General features: G+C 36.4%; 2 protein-coding genes across 2 annotated transcripts in view; one reads left to right on the forward strand and one right to left on the reverse strand.

Moving 5' to 3' along the window:
* The window catches only part of LOC105217179 (uncharacterized), a 263,745-nt gene that overhangs the window by 223,199 nt on the left and 15,065 nt on the right, over positions 1-25,481 (reverse strand). The window lies entirely within an intron of this gene.
* Positions 2,618-9,282, forward strand: LOC128919917 (RNA polymerase II elongation factor ELL2-like). The gene is made up of 2 exons (XM_054225592.1): positions 2,618-3,785; positions 9,191-9,282. The coding sequence occupies exons 1-2, from the start codon at positions 2,618-2,620 to the stop codon at positions 9,280-9,282; spliced, it is 1,260 nt and encodes a 419-aa protein (XP_054081567.1).

Below are 25,481 nucleotides of genomic sequence, written 5' to 3' on the forward strand. Positions count from 1 at the left end.
AATATAGTTTTATTAAGATAATGCATAATTTGACCCATATATTCGGCAAAACCGCACTAGAATAACGAAAATAATCACATATATATAATATATGAGGGCTGAGGTAATTCCTGAACCGATTTCACTCATTTTCACCACCAAAGTACACTATATCCAAGACTATATGTTCACTTAATTTTTAAGATATCTCACATATTAACTGATATATGGGGTATAAGGACTTCCGGTGGGCTTTGAATTTTTTTTTGATAATCCGAAGCTAAGGGAAATTGTGACCCGATTTTAACCATTTCTGGTACAGAGATACACTGTTAGAAGAAAAAGATTCCGAGTTACCGATATTTTTGGTGAAAAATAGCCCTTAGGCACTGAGTTTTTCGTGTTCGATATCCGGGGCATTAAAATTTTATAATCCGATTTCGTGGATTGTGAATTGATTTCGCAAATTTTTCATTATAAGTCGGCAACGCCATGCCCATTTTACATTTTTTTGAAGTTCAGGGCAACTTTCCTCTGCCATTTCTTCTGTAAAATTTTTGTGTTTCTGATCATTAGTGAGTTAACGCATTTTTAGTCATTTTCTACCTAACCTTATGGATTATGGTTTTCAACATTTTGTGGGCGTGTCAGTGGTCCAATTTCGCCAATTTTCCCTCTCACGGTTCAAACGGACAGTATACCAAGTTTTGTCAAGATATCTTGATTTTTACTCAAGTTATTCGTTACACGGACGGACAGACAGACATGCGGATTTTAACTAGTCTCGTCATCCTGATAATTTTGATATATATAAACTTATATATATTTTGTGATTTTCAATGAGACAATATTTTTTCATCGGCCTTTTTGATGGCCGTTAGTGGGTTTATACTCAGTTAATAGTTCATAACGAACAGACTTACTCCTTGATAAAGATTATTGCTACAATATATGTAAACTTTCAGGTTGTCCTCGAAGAGATCCCGTAAAAACTAGAAGATTCTTCAAAAACTTCGAATTGCTTTATGAAACACTTTTGAATGAATAATGATTCCACTCGCCTTCCTAGGATAATACCTTATTCTAGTATTCGAGTATACACAACCCCTCCAGTATGTAACTGAACCGAGCTTCTCTTTAAAGTATCCCGTGAAAAGGAAAATTTGCGCTTGATTTCATTTGGCCATGAGTTATGTGCTTGTCGTGCCCTAAAATGGTAAAACAAAGTGAGTTAAGCGACAGTCACGTAATTGCAGGCTCTCTTAGTTATATATTATATATTACTGCCCAATCGCCTTCACCCAGGCTTTCAACGAATGTCGTTACGCTCATTAAAAACGAGTGAAGGTGTGGCCCCATTTAGCTTGTTTTGCAACATTGATAAATGATGGCAATTGCGAATTAATGTGAGCAATTAGTGCGCTTTTTAAATTTTTGTCGATATATATGTACTATATTATCAGAAATAAAATCAAAAATATTATATAGATATTAATTCTCCGAATGGCGGCCGTTACCTGATAAATATTCTAAATATGTTACCTATGCGCGTGCCAAATGCCACGTGTGACCATTGTCTTAGTGCTTTTGAAATCCCTCACCGAAAGAGGTCAGCTAAATTAAAAATACATCGCAAAATAATAACATACTCTCGCGTCTGCGGCAAATTACGAGCATAGCAAACTACAATCAATCAAAAATTGATGAATTACAACAACTTGTGCAGGCAGCAGTCAGCTGGTGAACAATTTGTTGTGCGTCTCATATGCTTTTGCTTTCCAATTGAAAATGGTTGAGAGTAGTTTTATATAGGTCGTTGAATTTCACAATTTGTACACACTTTTGGTATTATTATTTTTACAATTCGAGAGTTGCCAGAAAAGGAAAGAGAAATACATTTGCAATCTTCAGATTTTTTTGAACAGGTGAATTACTTAGTTAATAGGTGACCAACGATTTTTCTATATTGGTAAATCAAAAATTCAAACAATATTTTTATCTAAAAAGCTAGTTTTCCTGCTTTTGTCTCTCTAAGGATGGAGTTGCCAACTACTTATTTTAAATATATTATTTATAGCGATAACGTGATCATGAAAATAGAGAATTATAATGAAATTGAACAAGTCAAATATATAAATACAACTCTCATTGGAAGAGACTCAGAGAACTCTATAGGGTTGTCCCTACGCAAATTGTCAAAGCGTTAAGCATGAGTTGAAGATTGTACAGAGTGTGTTTAAAATGAAAAAATTGAAAAATTTAGTTAGTTTAACATAATACACCATAGAGTTTCCAACCACACTATAATTTATTATATATAATTTTATGTAAATCAGTAATACTAGAGATACCTGTGGGAAATAATATTAAAAACAAATAAGGAAGGGTTAAGTACGGGTGTATCCGTTAGTCCAGAAAAGGTTTACCTGAATGTAACCATATACCTTCCTCGAGTACCTAGCAGGTATAACAATTGAAGGGGTAAAAAAGCACACGCCCACAATCCCCTCACCTGTAGACACAGGTAGAAAAGTCGATTACTATAAAAGGACGGCGTACGACAAAATTTATTTCATTTCCAAAAGACAATTCGTTAAAGGAACAAGTAACTTTGAAGCTATCTAACCTAAAGCAAACCATGACATCGAACTTTTCTGTGAACCGTTATTCCGGTATGAATGTCAATAGTTATAGTAACTTCCGGCAAACAACACAACCCCATTTTGGTAACAACAGCAAAAACAGGCCTTCTGCTAATGAAAAAGGAAATCTCTGGAAAAGTGAAAATACATTTGATGTATCTCGTCTTAATATTCGGGAACGACTCACCCACTTGTTGGCATTAAAACCATTCAGCAAGGAAGATCTGTATGCGCGACTGAAAAAGGAAGGAATTCGAGATAATGAGCTCAAGTCCGTTGCTAGCATACTCTTGGCTATTGCTCTGCTCCGTTGCCGTATGTACAGCCTTCGTGATCACATGTGGTACTATGTGAATGTAAATTGGCCCTTTTATACAGAGCATGAGCGAGATCAAGTCAAGCAGAATATGCCACAAGATAAGACTCCGCCACACCATTCGAATGATCAAGTCAAGTCACAAGATATAACACCACCACACTATCCGAATGATCGAGGTTCAGTTGTGACCCAGAGCCCAACTGATAACCTTATTGCTAGTCCCCCACAAGAGACGGACAATTTGGAGTATGAATATGCACCTCGACCAAAGAAGCAACGAATAAGTCATATGGTCACGAAAACTGCTACAATTACCCATCCTACGAGGACGAATTCCCTGCATCAAGTGAAAGACATTACGAGGAACAACAACGTCGTGCATAAATCCAATAATGCTGAAAACCAGAATCCAACTTATACTTATATTGATACTCCTCCACAACAGACGGACTGTTCGGAGTATGAATATGCACCACGACCAAAGAAGCAACGCATTAGTCATATGATTACAAAAACTGCTACAATTACCCATCCTAAGAGGACGAATTCCCTGCATCAAGTGAAAGACATTACGAGGAACAACAACGTCGTGCATAAATCCAATAATGCTGAAAACCAGAATCCAACTTATACTTATATTGATACTCCTCCACAACAGACGGACTGTTCGGAGTATGAATATGCACCACGACCAAAGAAGCAACGCATTAGTCATTTGGCTACAAAAACTGCTACAGTTACCCATCCTATGATGAGGGATTCCATGCATCAAGTAAAGGACATTACGAGGTACACCAACATCGTGCATAAATCCAATAATGATGCAGAGTCACAACGACAACAAGGTCAGTACCAACGGGACTTTCAAAAGAAGAGGGATGGGCTAATCGAATCAGCAAAAACTCCAGAAAGAAAGAAGCAGAGGATGATGGAACTATTCGGAGAAACCCCAGTAAATAAAATCAGCAATGAGTCTCGGAACTACAGTACCACCGCTGCAAATGGCAACACAAAATTGTCATCTCGTGTATCTGAGTATAAAAATTCATACAAGACCGAAAACAACAAAAGAAACGTGGAAAACTCGCATAAGAAGCATATTACAGACTTACGAGAAAAATTTCAATCCCAACTGGACTTGCCAAAGGAGAGAGAGAAGAGTCAAACAGTATCTGCATCTCCAGAAACAAGAAAGAGGAAGCGGATGCTCGAGCTATTCGGAGAAGATCCTTTGACTCCTCCAAAAAGAACCACAAATGATCAGAAACCCTCTCACAACAGGACGATGCGTACAGACTCTAACAGACAAACAGTACACCAACATGACTTGACAAAGAGAAGCGAGAATTTTACGAAGTCCGCAACTCCAGCAACACGAAAGAGGCAGAGAATGATCGATATATTCGGAGAGGATTCAGATTTAGAATGATGTAGCGAATAATTTAGTTTTATCTATAAGTTATGCATGTTTATTAATTATTATTATTATTTAAGAATAAAAAAGACAACACTTTTTGAAACAAATATATTGGTTTTATTCAAAATTTTCGTTAACTAACAATTACGTGAGATATTTTTTCCAAAGTACATATGGATTTTTTGCTAAATCTTTAAGCATCTGCTTTAATCATGGTAACAATTGTTGCTCTCAAGGACATTGTTTAATCGTTTTAATAATCTGATGGTATCTAATTCATTAATCTTAACTACTTAAAATATTAGGAAATACCGTTTGAGAATTGTATATTCAGGTACGTTTTTTTCGAATGTGAGTAATTCTTACAATAAATATTAAAAGGTAAAAGTTGTATCACAAGTATCCGTTCTCCAAGCCAGAAACCGGATATCCATACTATTATCAAGGTAGTATAGCATCTTCTACAGACTGAAGTATGTCATAGTTAGAAAGGTATTCATCTCAAGAGGCATTTTGACTAATTGGAAGCGAAGTCCACCGGAAGTTTGAAAATCCGTATATCAGGTATATCGGTGCTACAGGAAGTATTGACCCTTCTTTAGAATATATGTTCGGTATCTGGGGTCTTGAATATCAATCAATATTTGTTCAAGGTTTTGTTCACTGGTGCTAAATTAGTAAAGTGAACGAATAGCCAAAGTAGTGGTATCAGAAAAGTAGGCGCGGTTGTGAACCAATTTTCTCCCAAATTAAAAAATAGTTTACAAAATAAACTTGCAGTTAAACAATTATCAACTCATAAAAGAAAGGTGCCTTAAAGTCAACAAAGCATATTAAATGACTAAATCAGCTAATTTCACTAACATTGACCTACAATGCAAATGGTTTGAGTTGCTAAATCATTCAACAGGACAACGAACGAACAACAGACAATAACGATAAACTTGGCACTAACAAGGAATATAATATAACAAGAAGAAAAGTAAAACAAAATAAGAAATATTGAGCAACAATAACAACAATGTTGCTTATGGAAATTACGACAAGAATAAAAGCGGTGAAAATGAAAGCTGAAAGTTACGAAATGTAACACAAAAGCAATAAGGCAAACAATAGAGCCACAGTTGTGCGCAAATATATTTACAAACACACAAACAATATACAAAACACACCCGCACACACTGACATTAAGCACTATCATTGGCGCACGTTTTGATTGTGTGTTGATATTGACAAAGTTTTCGCTTACAAGGAGTGCTCTAGATTGGGCATTTATTGATTTCGAAAACAATAAGCAAAATGTGTAGGTATGTTGGTGGGAAGTCCGATATTTCCTTGTAATAATCACGGCAGGGAAATGCAATAGATATTATCTAGTTTACAACAAAAATTACGTCACTCTTTGAATGTCGCTGTAGTTATAATTTTTCTGCTAGCTGAGTTTGGTAGACAGATAGAGATACAGAGATGTCAAGATCCGTGGAGTATACCCCCGTTACCACACCGCAATCAATATTAGATCTTTCGGTATATTTTGATATGGTTGATATAAATTTCGAACTGTAATGCATCGCCTTTTCAACATTGTTGGAAAAATTTAAAGGGTTATTCATAAACTAACCGACATATCATTCCGAAGATCGAATAATTATTTTTGCGGCCAAAGATAATACTTTCAACTATGAAGGAAAGCCAAGTATTTAAGAATATAAAACCAGGTACTATATAAGTATATCGTACCACATTATCTTATAATGCAAAAAATACTTTAACAACGCAGGGCCTTAAGGTGAGAATCCAAAAATCCATTGATGGTATATGGTGAAGAGCATTCATGCTTTAATGCGTAAATAAATGAAGAGCAATGACGTGGCTTAAGCTTTTTTACTTTTTTATTTCCTTGAAAAAGTGGAAAAATTTGTGTTCCTCAGTGCGAGCATATAGTAGGTTTAAATTTGTCTGGGGATGAACAAGTTAGCAATTTTGGGGACCAAAATAAAAAGATTTTATACAAAATATCAAAAACACAACAACAATAAAGTTAAAGTCGATTAACAATTTCATTTGAGAACAGGGCAATTGATGTTAGCCGAAGGTCAGGAGACAAAGGCTTCCTTTGCTCACCAAGTGTGGGTTTTCAGCTATTTAAACACAACTTCTTTCAGTTTTTTTCACTTTTACCCATTTCATGTGAAACAGCAACAAACAAACAGTCCCTCTCCCGTTCCAGGAAGCACCAAGTTGGTTTATCATGCTTTAACTGCCACAGTTGTCCGCAAAGGCAAAGATCGAGTACACACATGCATATATTCACATATACTGTTGTGTGTTCCATACAAACTGAGTGATATGATATAGGGGTCACATGAACTTGTGCAAACAATAGTAAAGTTCAACATTTATTCTCTTTGTGAGAAAACTTTTCAGATTGACCTCGTTGCTGCGATGACAATAACAACACACAGCATATTAAAAAGTATATTTATGTAACGGGGATTTTTTATTTGTATATATGTATGTATGTACATTGTTCTAGTGTAAATATTGACACACATGCCAAAAGTTACTTTAAGAGCAAGGGTAATGGCCAGAAAATAGTTGCAGTACATATACTCAACCAACATATACTCGACCAAGATCTCAAACCTCAGTAGACCACAGACATCAACCGCAACAAAATTAATTGCGCGTTGAAGTGAATAAACGAGAAATTAGCATAGAAAGTACACACACATGCCAGTATATATGAGTTCCTATTTGTGTAAATAAAGTATATTCTAAAAAGTAAGTAGGTTGAGTTGTGATGGTTTTGATGGAAAGTGGAAATATATAAATAACTAGCAGACCACTCCGGCTTTGCACGGGCTTAAACAAACATTTTAAAAGTTATAAGCTTTTACACACTTATACACACTCTCCCATACAAATGGAAAATTCGAACATGAAATTGTTTGTAATGAGCAAAATCGTGATTACAATCTATATTCTTTGATGTCAGTTGTCTTTCTATTTGATTAGCGTTGGGAACGCCCAGAGTTCGACGGTCTAGTGCGAGCTTGTATATTTCAAATATTTTATACTTCAAGCCGCTGCACACGCTCCGTACTCGACTCTCAAGCGCGTACTTGACAGGTTTTGAAATTTTGTTCAGAAAGCAGCTGCGAGCGTTCTTTACTCGACTCTCTGGCACGCGATTGCGATGCGAAGAGAACGACGTGCAAGACGATTTTCTCTTTCAGATTAAGATTCTCCATCACGGAGTCTTTTTGATACCCTTACCTGGGAACTATTTCCAGAAAGTTGATAAGATCGATAAATATAGCCTATGTTACCCCTGGTGAATATAGCTTTCCAATGGTGAAAGGATTTGCGAAATCGGCACAGTCGTTTTCGAGTTTAGTCAATACAAACATACATACAAATCTTTCCTCTTTATAATAATAGTAGAGATATAAGAGATAAACTATTTTTTCAAATAAGACTTAGCATTTTATGTTACTTCTCCAAGGCTAGCCTTTCTTATCTCAAATCAATCTCAAGAATAGTAAATTATATGTGGTCTATATGATTAATCTAAGGAACATAATGGATTAGAAATGAGTTCTAATGTCCTTCGAACAAACTCTTAAGCAATTAGGAGTTTCCATAAAAACTAAATTTAGAACATTCTAGATGAAGACTAAAATTATATATATATATGTCGTCAAATAGCGTCACAAACTGCTCGTTAAGAGAGTGAACTACTTGAACTAATATAACAGTCGTTGACTAGAGAAATTTTAAGAACGATTTTTATTCTCACTAGTTCGTTCAAAACGATCGGTATTGCAAAAGAAGTTCAATCCAAGCTGCAAATATTATATTATGTTATATAATATTTATCCGATCAAATTATCTTCTATAATAATTATTCTTTTTAACTGACTTCATTTTATCTACTGAAAACCAACCCTGACCAATTACTCTCTATCTACTAATCTACTATCATTTCAGTCCTCAAGTTTTGCACTTCTAGTACTGTAGATTATGTCGCTTGTTCTCTGGAATATGCAACAGCGAATCTGTTTTGGAATATTGAGTATACGATCCTTCATTTACTTTATGTTCTGTTAAAATACCAATATAGAGGACCGTACCAAGAACAAAACCCTTTGAAGCTGCTTTTTTTAGGACCTCTGATCTGTGGCCGAAGTCTTTGGATACACAGGATTACGAATCAATTGGAAAAGATCAATGTCTGCAAGAACCCATCGTAAAAACCACTGGTCGACAAAAAGTAACTTTTTCTCTGCATCAAAGATCAGACAATGATATTCTTATGGGATTTTTAAGTTGTGCTATATGAAAATTTTTGACTGATTCAGAACTTTATCGATTTGATTCTTATAGTTGACAGTTTAAGCTTCAATTTAAGCCTAGTTACAGACTTCTAGCACTTTGAGATCTGAGACTTTGAGTCCATTTTGCTCCAAATCTCGACGTGATGGGCATTTTTGGAGGTAATATTCGTGTTCAGCGATGAAAATCCTATAAGAATATCATTGTCTGATCTTTGATGCATTTTTTGTGTCGACCACTGAAATTATTATAAGTTAGACTCAGAAGAGTCTACAAATATTTTCTATACAATTTAAAATTATTTCAAAAATTCCGAAACCTCACCATTACATTCTAAACCCTTAAAACTTTCATTTCAAAAGAGCTTAATAAAATTTACTTTTCCAATATATTTATCCGCAAAGTAACTCCAAATAGTTTATAACCCAAATGCATTTAGCTGGCGTATGAGACTTTCGTTAAACCGTCATAAAATTGTCTTTCGACGGCTTTAAGTATCAACACCGTCAATATCAGCAGCAGCAACAGCACCAGCGAAACCAGCATCACCACCGGAAATGGAAACATTTAAGCAACGGAATTACTAACACCAATAGCTACCGCCTTAAACCAACATTTCCGCTTCATCTGTGACTACACCGTCAGTCGGTCCAAGTACAGAAACTGAACTGCCGCCGTTAAAGGCGACGAAGACAGCACGAAAGGATGCTAAGATGAAATGGCTTTACAGTCATTGCCAAGGATACGTCATGTTCGTAATAAAATTGAAAATGTGCACAAAAGTAATTGAAATGATATGCGAGTAAGACAGCGCTTTTCCCTGTGCCTTTACCTATAGATGAAATATGCACATATGTGTGCCTCTTCTCTACGCCTTTTCGCAATATTGCTATTTTCTGTAGGCTTGGTTTTAATTTGAGCAAACGAAAGCGACTTTGAAATGTGGAAATCAACAGGTGTGCAAATAACTAGTAGAAAGGGAAATGTCTTAAGTCTTGAGATACTAATTAAGTTTTGAAATCAGCAAGCTATTGGAGTATGATTATTTAGATATTTTAACACTGTTTGGAGAGTCACACTGATATTCCCTAGCTATTTTAGAAAATCATGTCAGACTCTTAATCATTGGCTTTATTGAACCCTAAGACTAATAGTACCTTATCTGCTCAGCACCTCAAGTTCTAACTTTGACTCTTACCTTCCAAACCATGTTAGCCTAGTCTTGTCTTAGTTGCTTTCAGAGACAAAAATACTATAACATTCGGAGAACAACTTTTCTGGGTCAGTTCATATATCTCAACGCTTTACTTCTTTCATGCTAATAAACAAAGTTTAGTATACATATATCTCCCCGAATGATCTAACAGTGACTTTTTCGAATGTTGTCAAAGTCAAGATTTCCTTCTCTTAAAGTGAGAAGGTAGTGGCAGTGAGCTTTTGAAGTTTTCAAGCTTAAAAATTCATGGCAAAATATTTAAATTAGGAATATATATAGAGAAATTATTTTTTATCTTGAAAATTGATATATTTACTTAGTACCAGAATCTCACATAGATCCGCGTAGTTTAATATTCAGAGACACGACTGAAGAATATTTAATTATCTATATATAAAAAAGAAAGTCGTGTTAGTTACACTACTTATAAAATAAGAATGGCTGAACCGATTTGGCATAAATTTGATATGGAGGTAGCTTACCGGTACCTTATAGATACCGAACATTTTATACTCACGCAATTTATTTATTTAAATTTATTAATATAACAACTAAAACTCACATATTCGGCATATATATGGTATTAACTGAAATTGAAATTGAAAGTTTGATAACCCTAATATTAAGTATATGGGAGATAGGTGAAGTTAGGACCGATTTCAGTCATTTTTGGCACGGAGACATATTATTAGAAGAAAAATATTTCCTCTGAATTTCCTCAAAATATCTGAGAGACTTACCAATATTTTCGGTAAAAAATTTGTTAGAAGCACCTAGGTCCTCATATTCGATATATAGGGTCTTGAAAACTTATGGATCGATTTCGACGATTTTTAGAAGGGCGATGCCATTCTTTAAATGTAGTATGTTTGCAAAGTTCTTTTCGATTATCTACGCTAGTGCTACCTATATATATTGTAAAGTACACGATTCAGATCTACTTGTATATGGGAAGTAGGCGTGGTTGTGATCCGATTTGACCTTTTTTTCAACATATCATTGGGAAGCCAGGAAGATATTATGAACAAAATTTCCTTGAAATTGGTCAAGTAGTTTCGATATATGATTTTTGACCCATAAGTAAGCGGAACCACGATCATTGAAAAATTTGTATACCATTTTGAGTGCAGTTCTTCTTTGCCATCTTTATAATGAAATAATGAAATTTAAGGTTTCTGATGGTTTTCCTTATTGAATTAAAGCATTTTCAGCAGTTTTCAACATAATCTTTGTATGGGAGGTGATGGTTATAATCCGATTTCCTCCATTTTTCGGCTGCATTACCTTAAAAAACCGACCGTGGACGTTGTTCTAGCTTTATTAGTTTACGAGATATGTACAAAAAACTTAGCGAGTGGTCACGCTTACTTCCCAAAAAAACACGTCCAAATATCCCGCTCATAGTGCAATCCTTTGTACCAAATTTCACTTTCATAGCGGCTACGCTTGTTAAGTCATGTTGTAGGAATAAATGAAAACACTCCAGCTCTGAAAGTGTTCGATGCAGTACCCGCTGGAGGAAGCCGCGGTAGAGGACGACCTCTACTGCGTTGGAAGGACCAAGTGGAAAGCGACCTGCCTTCACTCCTTGTTTCCAGTTGGCGCCAAAAAGCAAATATTAGGAATGAGTGGCGCACTCTGGTGGATTCAGCTATAATCGCTTAAACCAGTTCCTATGCCAATTATATATACAACATTATTTATTCATTGGCAGAACATTCTTTCCTTGCCCTTTAATTGAAGCGAAAGCATAATGTTTAGGCCTACTTCTGCCACACCAATCTGTTTGTAGATGTCTGATGATTTATTATAAAATTTCATTCCATAATAATTTAGTTTCGTCAAATTTTACTTTTTTCTGGGTATTGGACCAAACTATTTTTCCAGGAGAGTGAGACAGAAGTAAAATAAATTTGCCTGAAAGCATCTAATTTATGGCAATATATGAAGAAACTTAAGCTAACAACAAACATAAGAGTTGCATTTCTAAACGAGCTCATCAACACCGTTTGGCATAATTATAAATGGTTGAGTGAGCGATCAATTTTGGCAGCCAAAAATAAAAATGTAGATGACTTGAACTACATAATTTAGAATGAGGTCAGTGGTACAGATCATTCATTCAAATCTATTGACTGTGTAATAAACGAAGATGAAGCTACCAACTATCCAATTGAATTTTTAAACTCCTTGGATGTGCCTTGCTTACCACCGAAAAATTTACGACTAAAGGTTGGCAACGTAGTAATAATGCTTCGAAAGCTAAACCAACCCAAATCATGCAACGGAACAAGTTTGGTGGTAGGAAATTGTTGAACAATGTGATCGATTATATTGAAAGAAAAGTTCGAATCTGAGGAAATTCTCATTCCGATTATCCCGATGACCCCAACCGATATGGCGTCTCAGTTTAAATGATTTCAATTTCCGATTCGTCTTGCATTCGCTATGAATATTAACAAATCACAAGGCCATCCAAATAAAAAATTGAAATGAATAAATGTCATTCAAAATCAGCTCGTTTATTGCCTCTAAGGCGGAGAAAAGTTTGCCGCCGGGCCAGCTAGTTTTTGATAAATGTTGCCATATTTTTTATCGTAATAATACGGGGTCTAAAAGTGTTAAACCTGCTCTGGTCCATTGATTTAGGTTTGCGAAAAACTTTTCATAACACAAACTCGATGTATAATATTAACAGCTCTAGGCATCCTCTTCTTAAATAATACTTTTTGGATAATTTTATATTTTTCTGCTAACGAAACCATAAACAACCGAGTGACAGCCTCCTACTTAACTCTTTACTTTCTGAAAACCGACTTTCTAGACTTTGAGAGAAAATACCTTAAGAAAAAATTTGGCTTGTCCCAATCTATGCAGTCCGTTGTATTGCATTCATGAGTAAATAATTGAAAATAATTTTCTAAAAAATAAAAGAAGATATTTATTCGCAAATTCTTAAGTTAATTTTAATTCCTTTCAATGCCTTCCAACAATATACAAGAATGTCAAAATATGAAAGAAGCAAAGAATGACATGATTCAATAACAGTTTCTGCTTCTTCTTCTTAGCATTCTATGCATCTTTCATAATAGTCCTTTATCCAATAAACGACACATAATTAAGCTGCTCTTCCATAAAGTTGCAACAAAAGCGCCATGACACTTACGCGACCTGGTAGCGTTTAGCGATTAATGGAGCTGATAAAGATTAAAAACGCTTATGATAAATAAAGTAATAACTAAATGCTTAGCATTGAATTTATTTTCTTTGAAGAGCGCAGAGCTGCTTAATACTCAGAATAATGGATATAAAGAATTATGAAGTACATGAGCATGATTTAGTATATTCTCAAGAAGTCTCTGAAGATATTAATATTACTCATAATTGTAATGAAATGCAGCATATTTTTACAACTCGCTTACTTTTCAAAGTGAACTCATATTTAATTTGATTATTTCATTTTTCCATTTACTTTTCACCTCCATTCATATTCCACAACTTCTGCCTAACGGACTTCTGCAACAAGCACATATACCTAAACACATGCTGTCGCTGCAATAATTTACGATCCACGCCATAAAACGAACGGAAACTGAAGCATTTAAAATATGGTATTACGTGGAAATCCCATTGACTTAACTGCAACGCCTCATAAAGATGTTCATTTCATACTAACGCAACGCATCCTTCTGGCTAAATGATGACTATGTTTGCCTAGTCAGAGCGCGATTGATGCATAGAAGTATAATTGAAGCGTAACTACAACTTCCTTCAAGTTTTTGTTTCTATACACTTCGAGTGCTGCTTGTGCTTTTGGTAGTACTGAATATCTACGTTGCCGTTATTGAGCACGATGGCAAAGCGGATGTGTACTTCCTGTTGACAGGCTAAAGTGTCTACCTTCGTGTGTTTGACAAAATCAAGATAACAGCAAAGATGCCGGTAAATGCGAGCATTAGGCGAAACACCTTGAAGAAGTTGAGAGGAGAATTTAGCAATTGGAGGAATTTTAGAATGATGACAGTGACAGTGCTTTGTTTTTAATCATATGAAGGTGAAGAATTGGTCGATCGTCGATTATAAAAATAAACTGAATTCCTGTATTTCACGATAATCAAATTTAAACTCAACCAAACTCCTGCCTTGAAGATATAGATGACGATCTTTTTACAAAAAACATGTCACTCATAGACCATTGCATCCGGTGTCATGCAATATATGTTTCTCATACGCCATGTCTCACAAATTTCATTTAACATTTTATTCATTTTATAAATTATTATCCAACGTAAACATTAATTATACAAGTAATTCAATAGAAAACAAGATAGTCTTATGAACAGCCAGAGACCCGCTCGCAAATTTAATCCAATTTGGCCATAAAAAGGGAGCTTAAAGCGTATAAAATACATGTGACCCTTTTTTCGTTAGGCATTAATATATGTATGTATATAAGTAGATAAGTAAGCAATCAATAAACATTTATATAGGTTGGAGCAAATATATAAGTACAAAATGAGCTAGGCTTTCATCTTTGACTGCATGTGACGCTGATATTTAAAGGTTCGTTGTCATCGAAATTATGCAATACAAAAACAAATAAACAGCTGATGACCATTTGAGTGAACTCTGAGGACAATACTATGTTTGCTTGTGTTTTTAGAATTGTTTTTTGTTTTTATTTAATTTATTTGGGTTTGAATATTTTGATAAATGAGTTTTCAAGGCGTTTTGGGTTTACTGGTATTATTGTGGCTAATTATAAGCAAATATAAATATAGAAACCGATTTCATACATTAAATTATGGATTATTATTCAAATCTAACTTGATTGGAACCTCTCAAGACTCAAGGACAATCATTATATATTATTAATGATAATCACCGACGATTTCTTTGTAGAAGTATACCCTAGCAATCGAAAATAAAACAATTACTAATTGAGATTTCACTCTCGCCCTATTAGAGTTATATCTGAGGGTCAGGCAGTGTGATTATTGATGTCTGAGTCACTTAATATCTTAACTATTGATTATAATAACTAACCTCGAATGGGGTGGGGTCATATGTAGAAGTTCACGCCAGTGAGGAAAGTTTCTGATTGCCATTCACTTGGGAGTGGCCAGGAACGATTCTTTTGCATATGACTCACGCAGCTCACGTCTTCACGACGATGTGATCAAAGATGCTTTCTATGAGCGCCTAGAACGCACCTATGAGCGCTGCCCCCGCCCCGATGTCAAAATCGTGCTTGGCGATTTTAACGCTAGGGTGGGTAAAGAAGGTGTCTTTGGCACAACAGTCGAAAAATTCAGCTTCCATGAGGAAACATCGCCAAACGGCCTGAGGCTGATCGACTTCGAAATATGATTGTCTGGAGTACCAGATTCCAGCACAAGAAAATTCATCAAGCAAGTGGCTGTCCCCTGATCGAAGGCGAAAGGTTTCACCATCAAATACAATTAATTGAGAATCGATACCAAGGTTTCTGGGACGTCGGTATGATGGGTGACTACTGTTGGTTTCTCATAAGAGAATAATATATAATACTAATATATAAATAAATGAGTTTATAAAAACTAAAAACGACATGAAAATTGACTTTTTACTGAACAGAAACAGCGCATAGCCAGATATCCCACCCCTACTTTACACACTACATACGCATATACGTATACATTGACTTTGCGAGAGTTGGATATATTTATTTGATCATGTATAACTTTCCTTTTTATCCATGGATTTTGTTCGTTGGTAGCTTAAATTTTTTTTTTTGTCGAATAACGGTAAATTGCAAATATCTCAAAAACGTATCCATAAAAAAAATTAACTCGATTTTCGAAATCAGCGAGCCATTTCACATACAAATTGGATAGTGGCATCCGTGGAACAAAAAACAAATTCAAATTTGTGATCCAGTGTAATCACTCTATCTAATTAATCTGCTTATGAACGCATAAGGACGCCTAAGGATACATAAGGACTGCAAAGGATGCTGCACATACACTGGCTGGCTGGCTGGCTGGCATAAGGTTATAAGGACGCAACAATTGTTATCGCAATATAATGACTGAGCACTTAGTCATCGAGCCGTAGCAGATAAGCTTTTTAAAGCTGCTGAATATGAAAAGGCAATAACACAATGAAAAACAGAGACAGGGACAGAGACAGCATTGTAAGGGATTAAACTGTAAATTTGCATTATGTTTATGACATGCCTTACATTTGTTTACATATTCAGCGCGGGTGAGGTTAGTATACATAAAGTACAGTTTGAATTTTTATTTTTCATTTGAGTGAACAGAATGAGGCGAATGAGAGGAATTCTTGGCAGAAAAATAATGAATTTCTATTGAAAAAATCAAAAGAAATACGAAAGCTTCCGCCCACTCACAGTAGTGATAAAAAAGAAACCTCGAGCACTTATTCAAATTAACGAAAAAATTAAAATGTTTGCACATCATAATTAACATTCAAAAGACAATGAACAATCATAACCATTACTACTCATAATTACAAACATACACATACACACACAAACAAGCAAAAAGAAAATACAGAGCATAATGGCATTGCCAGTTGACAGCAGCGCAAATATGCGCCAAGAGCGATTAAATGGATACCTTGCGCTGCCAAAAGCTGCTACAACAACAACACGCTACACATCCATATTACATAAGGAGCACAACAACTGAAGCACGTGTATACCAGAACAACCGCAGCAAGGATAACTCGCGACGGCGGCAACAAGCAGACAACGAACCAAGCAGCAATTAAATTATTTCCCTTTCATTTTCCCTCCTTTGTTATGTTTTTGTTTTTCCCTTTTCTTTTATACTTTAATTTCGATTTTTTTCGCACATTCAGCGCGTCACAGCATGAGCGCACTGAATTCGCCGTGTTTGCTGACTTGTTGCTTGTGGCCAACAAGCTGCATATTAAAAGCTTATCGTAAACTGTGGTTGAGTGTGTGTTTTACTGCCATACGTTAACTGCGTTCTCTGCCATTTACGATTTTTTGTGATTTTTTTACTTTTACAATGTCTGTCAATCGAAGTGTTATGACTTCAAATCATTTTAATGAAAGTCATTTTAAAGCTTGAATTGAAGAAGAAAGCGTGTAAGCTGAGATTTTTGCAGTCAGTATATATTTCTTATATTTTAAGGCCTACTGAGAGGTCTAACATTGGATACTTTTAATGTAACATAGCCAAACTTTATTGCTCTTGAAATGTGGACAATAGCTTAGTATGCTTTGTTTGTCAGTATGCAAGGATATAAAATTGGAGTAAGATCTTCAAATCACTACATATGTCTTTGAAGAAGCAACTTAAGAATTAAGAGAGCTTCAACAGAAAATATCCGTTAGAGATTATAGTCGACCGGGAAAAAAAAATAAAGTTCCTAATATAAAGGATTTTTCAATAAGAGCGCTACAAATAAATAAATATAAATAAATTTTAAATGGAACCAAAACGCTTTGGGATATCTATGAAATTCTTTATTTCTATGAAAGTACATTCGATGCCATTATGTATGGAACTCGATTTCTTTTGCATGGCCACCACATGGACGCTTGCAGAAGTCCAGACGTTGGACCCAATTTTCGAGGGTTTTTAAGCATAAATCGGCCAATACCGCTGCAATTTCACGTTTGATATTCGTTCGAAGTTCTTCAATCGTCGCTGGCTTGTTGGCATAGTCCATAGACTTGACGTAGCCCCACATGTTTTCAATAAATCGATTGTGATTGACTGTGCGGCTTTTGCATCGACCTGTTGGAACCACATATTGTCCAAATCCATATCATCCAATTCAGGACCAATGTCGCTGTCGGCTCATAAACCGACCAAACAGTAATTTTTTATGGATGCCATGGTGACTCATGGAGTACGTGTGGATTGCTGCCTGACCAATAACGCATATTTTGCTTATTAACGAAGCCATTCAGCCAGAAATGAGCCTCATTGCTGAAGATCATTTAACGATGAAAATGCGGAATAGTATTTTCAAGTTGTTGCTCAGCCCAATTCACGAACATACGACAATTCTAGTTGTAAGGATGTAGGCCAAAATCTTTTCGCAAAATTCGCCAAAACGACAATTGATGCACCAGTGGCAGTAATTTTCTCGACACTACGAGCACTTATTTGTCTCACTGGCACAGAAACATTTTGCATTGTTCCTGTGGATTCACTTTCCACTAAACGCTCAATTTTTCATCTGGCAGAACGATTACTACGACCATAAATTGGACGTAGCGCTCTTAAAGTTCTCCACTGACTCCGCATTTCGGTAATAAATTTAATACTTTCGAATCGGTTTTGGTTGGTATATACTGTGGAACTTCTCTAACTCGAATCACCATAATTCACAAAAATCTGCGAGTTAGAGAGACTTCGAGTTATAGAAATTTTCATTAAAACATACATTTTTTAAAAAGCTGTAAAATATACATTTATTCACAGTTTTAATTATTTACCTTGCATAACGTTTTATTTAAAACATGTATTCTTTAAATTGGTGTGTTGCACTTTGCTATTGTTTGGCTCTCGACGTCTGTTTCCCAAGTTTTTGTTACATGATTTATGAAATTCATTAGAGTAATATCACATTTTTTGTTCTCCACCATATGATATAGAGGGACCATATGTGCCTCGATAGTAAAATTAAATTTTGTATTATGCCCTGGTCGAAAAGTTCGATTTATGGAAGGAGATTTGTATGAAATTTGGCTTCTATTGCTAATTCAAGAGTTCGAGTATGGAGAACTTCGAGTTAAGGAAGTTCCACTGTATTTCCATGATGAAATGGCAAAATTAAAATACTGAAGTGAAATGTCAAAAGAGCGGGAAAAAATATTGCGTCATTTGCTATAAGAAATTTATCAAAATTAAAAGAAGAGAATACTGGTAAATAATTAAACTTTGGAATTATTATAATGACGGAGTTGCCAACTATTTGAAAATATTTTTATAAATTTATAAAAAAATATAACAGGGTTGCCAACTGTTCCAAAATATTTATTTTAATAAACAAGTTAAAAAAGTAAGGCATCGGAGTATCTTTAGAGTTTTTAAAATATAATTGCCAACTATTTGAAACATTTTATATATTGATGTAAATAATAAACTAATTCAGTATTTTGATAACATTAAAAAAACAAATTTCAAAACATTAAATAAAAAAGTTTGCATAGCTTTGCACAATTTTAATCGCATTATTACAAAATAAAGTTAATTAGTTTCCATTTACAATTAGAAATGAAAGCTTTACTGAAAAATTATGAACACATTGAAATAGAATTCTAAAAGAAAAGTTTTATACCGCTGCATAAAAGATAAATATTTGAAAAGGGAAATGCTTATATAAAACGAAAATTGTATTCAATTTGCTTTGGAAGACTTTTCAGCTTTGTATGCCAACCGAACATGCGCCACCTGAGTGGCTTTAATGAACTGCACACAAATGCGCACGTATGCCTGAGTATGCTTACAAGTTCAACGCTAAAGTTAAATATAAATATCAAACACATATACTTTGCATACTTTTTTCAAACTCAAAGTAGGTTTTTGTTTTTATGTTGAGCATAGAATTGCGAGAGCACTCATACGCCATGGCACACATGCCTCAATGGCGAAATGTGTTCGGTGTGTAAAAACGCGCTTGAGTTTGTAAACATCAACTTTTTCTATTTATCTGTCTGTCGGGTATATAAGCGCAGGTTTTTTACTTTCACTTTCTCTACTTTTCAACACACTGTTGGCATGTGTGTGTGTGTGAGCGACCGACCTCTTTGAGATTTGTTTTCTTTCTATTCATTACTGTTTACTGAACTACGCTAAACTAATTATAGCGTTGCCGCATGCATTCTCTATATTTATAAACACTCACTCGCATATCCATATCTGTGTGTTTGTGCGTTGTTGTTGCAACTTGTTCAGCTACATGCTGCATTTGGCATGTTGCATGCATGCATTTAAACTCGCCACAGACACACTCATCTTTCGGCTTGTCTCTTGTTTATTGCTGCCATATGCAACTAACTGTATGCATATGTTCACTTATATGTATGTGTGTGTGCGTCTGTTTTCACCATATGCGCACATTATTTATTTATATAAATTTATTTGCTGAAGATTCTATGCCATTGCATAGCTGCAGGCGTTTGTTGGAGGTTACCAGTTTGTTTTGGTGTGTGTGCGTGTGTGTGCGGTTTGGAGGGAAGTGTGCACTCAACTGTATGCAAATCTTTTTTTTTTTTAATGTAGGGGGCAGCATCGAAAGCCGAAGTGCTGAACTTTAATCCGCTAAACCTAACCTACTCCCAACACAAAACACTCCCACGGAACCACCAGATTAGGTATTACTTTATGGGAGTGCCAAGACAATTTAAGTCTCCTCTATAGCGCGGACTGACTGACGCCTAGCCTGTTGTTGATGTCTCAATTCTGTCACTATTCTGGCTGCCGCTTCACTAACAGCTTTCCAATTATCAGAGGACTGACACATAAGTGCAATCAAATTTTCCACCGTCAAGCTACCACCCATGGTTTCTTTCAACTTTTCCCTTATATCTATAAAGCGAGGGCAATGGAAAAATACGTGTTCAGAATCCTCTACAGACTTTAAACACGCCGGACAATACGGGCTAAAGTCATTACGGAATTTATAAAGGTAACTTCTAAAACACCCATGACCACTTAATATTTGGGTCAGGTGGAAATCAAGGTCACCATGCTGTCTATGTATCCACGAATGGATGTCCGGTATTAGTTTGTGGGTCCAACGTCCTTTGGTTGAGGTTTCCCACCGTTGCTGCCACTTCGTGATGCTCGCTTTCCTCTCTTCTAACTTTATATTCTCTGTAGGGGGCGCTGCTAACTTATGCAGTCGCGCGAATTCATCTCCCTGCACTTATTACTCTTATTGCAGACAGTCTATATATTGCGTTTATTGGTCTAGCATACGCTTTAATATCTAACGCCTGGATCCATATTGGTGCCGCATACAAAATTACAGAGCTCATAGCCTTTGCAATTAAAAATCTTCGGCTGGAACGCACGCAGCCTCTATTCGCCATCATTCTTGATAGGGCGTTATAAATTTTGTTTGCTTTGTTTGACGAGTACGCCAAATGCTCCTTGAATTTTAGTCTTGAGTCTAGTATTACCCCTAGGTACTTCAGCTGTGGCTGTGAAGTAATCTCACACTCCCCTATAGTCAGAGTTATTGCTTCCTCAATTTTTCTTGTGCTTATGAGCAATACTTCAGTTTTGTGCTCTGCTAGTTTCAGATTCATGGAAGAGAACCATTGGCGTGGGCTATTTATGCATTCATTACATTTGCTCCGGAGATCATCTAGGTGCTTGGCCACTGCTACCACTATGAGGTCGTCAGCATATGCTATTAATTGTATGCTCCTTGGTTGTTCTATTCTTAGCACCCCGTCATACATTAGGTTCCATAAGAGGGGACCTAAAACCGATCCTTGCGGTACTTCACTCGAAATAAAATAGCTCTTAGTGCCTTCGTCCGTATCGAATATCAGCCTTCTGTTCTTAAAATAGCTCATTATTATATTAATGAGGTATTGGGGAGTGTGTATTTTGTATAAAGTGTCAATAATGTTTGCCCATTTTGCGGAGTTGAAGGCGTTCTTAACATCCAGTGTAATGAGTGCGCAGTATTTTTTTGTACCACCTTTCCATCTTTTTCCACTGACTGCACCTTTTGCAGTTTCAAGGACTTCCTTTAGTGCGTCGATAGTGGATCTTCGTTTTATAAAGCCGTATTGTTTCTCTGATAGTCCGCCGGCTTCCAGAATTGCTAACTCCAGGCGGTTTCGTATAATGTTTTCGTATACTTTGCCCATTGTGTCGAGCATACACAAGGGACGATACGATGATGGCTCCTCTGGTGGTTTCCTTTGGTTTGGGAGTAAAACTAGACGTTGGACTTTTCAGGAGTCGGGGAACACCCCTTCTTTTATACATGCGTTGTACATGTTTGCAAACAGGGTGGGTTTCATAATTATAGCTTCCTTTAAAGCTCTGTTGGGTATTCCGTCTATTCCAGGCGCTTTGTTGTTTTTTATTTTTCTCGCTATGGCCAATAGTTCTTCTTCCGTAACTAATAGCGGTGACTCAGCCGCTTCGTTTTGATGTTCAGCGTACGAGATGGGGTCATGCGTCGGAAATAATGCTTCGACGACTTCCTTCATAAACGTTGCGCTTTTAGTATCCTGCGACTTATTTTTGATTTTTTTCATACAAATCTTGTACGCTGTTCCCCAGGGGTCTACGTTTGCTTCCTCACATAGCTTTTCAAAACAGTTTCTTTTGCTGCGAGTAATGGCTGACTTCAGGTGTTTCTTATGATTTTTAAACGATTCTCTAAGACTGTTTTCGTTTTCGCCACCATGATTGCGCTGTAGGCGACGTCTAGATGTATGACAGAGCTTTCTCAGTGTTGCTATCTCTTCATTCCACCAATATACTGGCCTTCGATTGGTGTTATTTGTTGTTGTCCTGCGCATAGTTGCGTTACAAGCTGCTACCAGTTCTTTACGAACTGCGGATACCAGGCGGGCTGCGTCTTCGCATGGAACGTTTGCAGCGCCAGGCTGTCGCAAAAAGGTCAGAATCAAACTCTTTTAGCTTCCAGCCTCTTTTTTTAGACCTGTTCCTACTGAGGGGTTCCGTTTCCCCAGGTAATAAGACTTCAGCCATAATAGCCATGTGGTCGCTATTTGTGTATATATCCGTCACCCTCCAATTAATGCGTCTACTAAGTGCGTCATTCGCAAACATTAGATCGATTATGGAACCTTTGTGTCCTTTCTCAAATGTGTTTTTCGTGCCACTATTCTTAATCGTAAGATTCGTCGACCATGAGTTAAAGTCGCCCGCTATGATTATTGGCGATTTGCCCCTAGTTTCTAAAGACAGCTCTAGGAGAAAGTCTTCGAATTCTATGATTGATGCACTAGGGCGAGCATAGCAACTTACAAAATATATTCCTTTTAACTTTGCCCATATGAAACCATTTGAGGCTGCTCTAGCGCAGGACATAAAGGGTTGTCCTTTACACGACCATATTGCTGCCTTGCCTGTTATGTCTGCGATCCAGGTGCTTTCCGAACGCTGTGAGTATTGCTCGCTTAGTAGGGCGACATCAATGTTCTCTTCTACTAAGGTTTGTTTTAGCAGCTCTTGTGCTGCAGCGCAGTGGTTTAGATTTAGCTGCAGTATTCTCATTTCTTAGCTAGCTTCAACATCTCCTGATACGTGGGGCAAGTCGTGCTGAAGACCGAATGTTCTCTTTTACAAAGCATGCAACTGGGGGTGTTCTTACATGCCTTTGCTACGTGTCCCGCGGTTCCACACCGTGTGCACAAAGAAGACCTATCAATCGGGTTGGAGCAATTACGTGCCAAGTGGCCCAGTTGAAAACACCTGAAACAACGGGAAATAGGGGAAAATTCCCGGAGGCGGCAGATCGACCAACCGATTTTTATTTTTCCTAACTTTAATGCGGTCTTAGCATCTTGAGCACGTAGGCACACGAGGGCTATTTGTGTGCCGTTACGGGTTTTTCGTATACTTTTAATGTTGCCTTTTTCCATATCTTGGATTCCAAACTCTTTTTTCAATGCCTCGGAAATTTCCTCTGGGGTCGTTATCTCGTCTAGGCCTTTGCACACGATAGTGACATTATGTGATTTTGGCTGTATCATTGCCATTTCTCCTACCACTCCTTCGAGCGCACTTTTGAACGTTTCGGCTCTTTTGTCTTTACTTTTAAGCTCGATTAATAAATCTCCTTTGAGAGTTGTCCGGATATGTGTTACATTTGCACCCAGTTCCTCAAGACCGCTGTCAGTTTTTATTTTCCGAAGAATATCCGCATACGACGAATCATCCTTTTTGGTTAGTATGATGGCGTCTGGTTTCGACCTTATTTTATTTTCGATTGGTCTCCTTTTTTTAACAACTTCAACCCATTTTTCGCTTGCATTGGGTTCAGCCGTAGTATCTCCTGGTGTTATTTTCGCTGTCTCACTATAAGTTAATTTTACCTTTTCAATAAAATTTTTTGGTTTTTTCGTGGGTGGTAGATTGCCCGATAACTCCCGCAGCCTTGGGTAGCTCTTCCCACCATAGTCTTGTTGCCTTTATTATCAGTTTTCTTGCAACTTTCGTGCATACTCATAATGCTACTGACTAGATCACGCATAGCTTGGTTAACATGCCTTTGACCAGCCATCATATGCTCAAACTCTTTAATTTTACGACCCAGCTGGCTAAATATGTTCATCGTTTCCGAGTTATTCGATACTTCGGCGATTTTTGAGCTCTTATTCGCTTGATTAGCAATTTCACAATTTGAAGTTGATCCAGCAGCGGTGGATACCTCAGTTTTGTCGTTGGGAGGCGTTCTAGAAATTTTAGAATTCCTCCTAAACGGATTCTCTGGTGTAATCCCTAGACTATTTCCAGAGGCCATGTTCTGGCAGGAAAATAGTTGGGGACACCTGCCGTTATGTGTGTTCAGTGACTGTCGCTAAAAAAATTTACTTATAATTTGGATGGTTGGCAACGACAAATCAGAAAAGGAAAACGAAAGCGAAAAGGGGAACAGCTGTTCGACCAAAACAAAACGGCAGATTGGATGGGGCGCACGTTTTTTTACAAATTGCTGTTTTCTAGGGGAAATTATTCTAAATAAAATACTAATTCTACTGAATTTGCCGAAAATAGGCAGGTAAGTGCAAATGATTTTTTGACAAAAAGCAAGATTTGTACTTATCTATTTCAGCTAATTAGTTGTCCACTTGACAGGGCACAGTGTCCCAAATGTCTCTATGGTAAATATGCTGTATTTGCTAGGTAGTAAACTGGTGATTTTTCAAAGTATACGGAACGCACAAAAAAACACGTCCACCTCACTAAATGTATTCACACACGGTGTGTGTGTGTAGTTACAGTTACATACTTGTATACTTGTGGTTGATTTATTTATTCGATATTATTTTGCGAGTATAATTATGGCATGGCGGTGAATTTTATATTTAAAGGCAGCTAATATTCTAAATTACTTTTGATAATTGTATGTACATATGTAAATAAATAAGTTGTTTATATATAACTGAGTAACTTAAGACCAATGCAATCGATTTGGCTCACCAAACAATTATATGTAAAATTTATTTAAATATTATTAATAAATCGGTGGTGTTACGTTAGAAAATATAAAGCACAATTTAATGCCATTCGTTGACATATTGTCCAAGTCCATATTATCCAATTCGGGCCAAAAATATTCGGATATCATTGAGAGGTAGCGATTCCCATTCACAGTAATGTGCCGGTCTTGATCATCACGGAAGAAGTACGATACAATGACGTCGCCGGCCATATACCGCACCAAACCCTAGTTTTTATATGCACATTTATTATGCACATTTTATAAACCAAAGTCCAAATCAGTTATCATTTCTGGGTTCTCACGGATTGATATCTAAAATATTTACAATTGGATTATGATAACTAAAATACGATATGAAAT

Source organism: Zeugodacus cucurbitae, chromosome 2 (assembly GCF_028554725.1).
Source record: "Zeugodacus cucurbitae isolate PBARC_wt_2022May chromosome 2, idZeuCucr1.2, whole genome shotgun sequence".
NCBI lineage: Eukaryota > Metazoa > Arthropoda > Insecta > Diptera > Tephritidae > Zeugodacus > Zeugodacus cucurbitae.

Excerpts from the sequence above, each read along its gene's own strand:
- LOC128919917 (XM_054225592.1), top strand. The coding sequence starts at position 2,618 with ATGACATCGAACTTTTCTGTGAACCGTTATTCCGGTATGAATGTCAAT. Across the intron at positions 3,786-9,190 it reads AGAGTCACAACGACAACAAG|TATCAACACCGTCAATATCA; the intron begins GTCAGTACCAAC and ends GACGGCTTTAAG.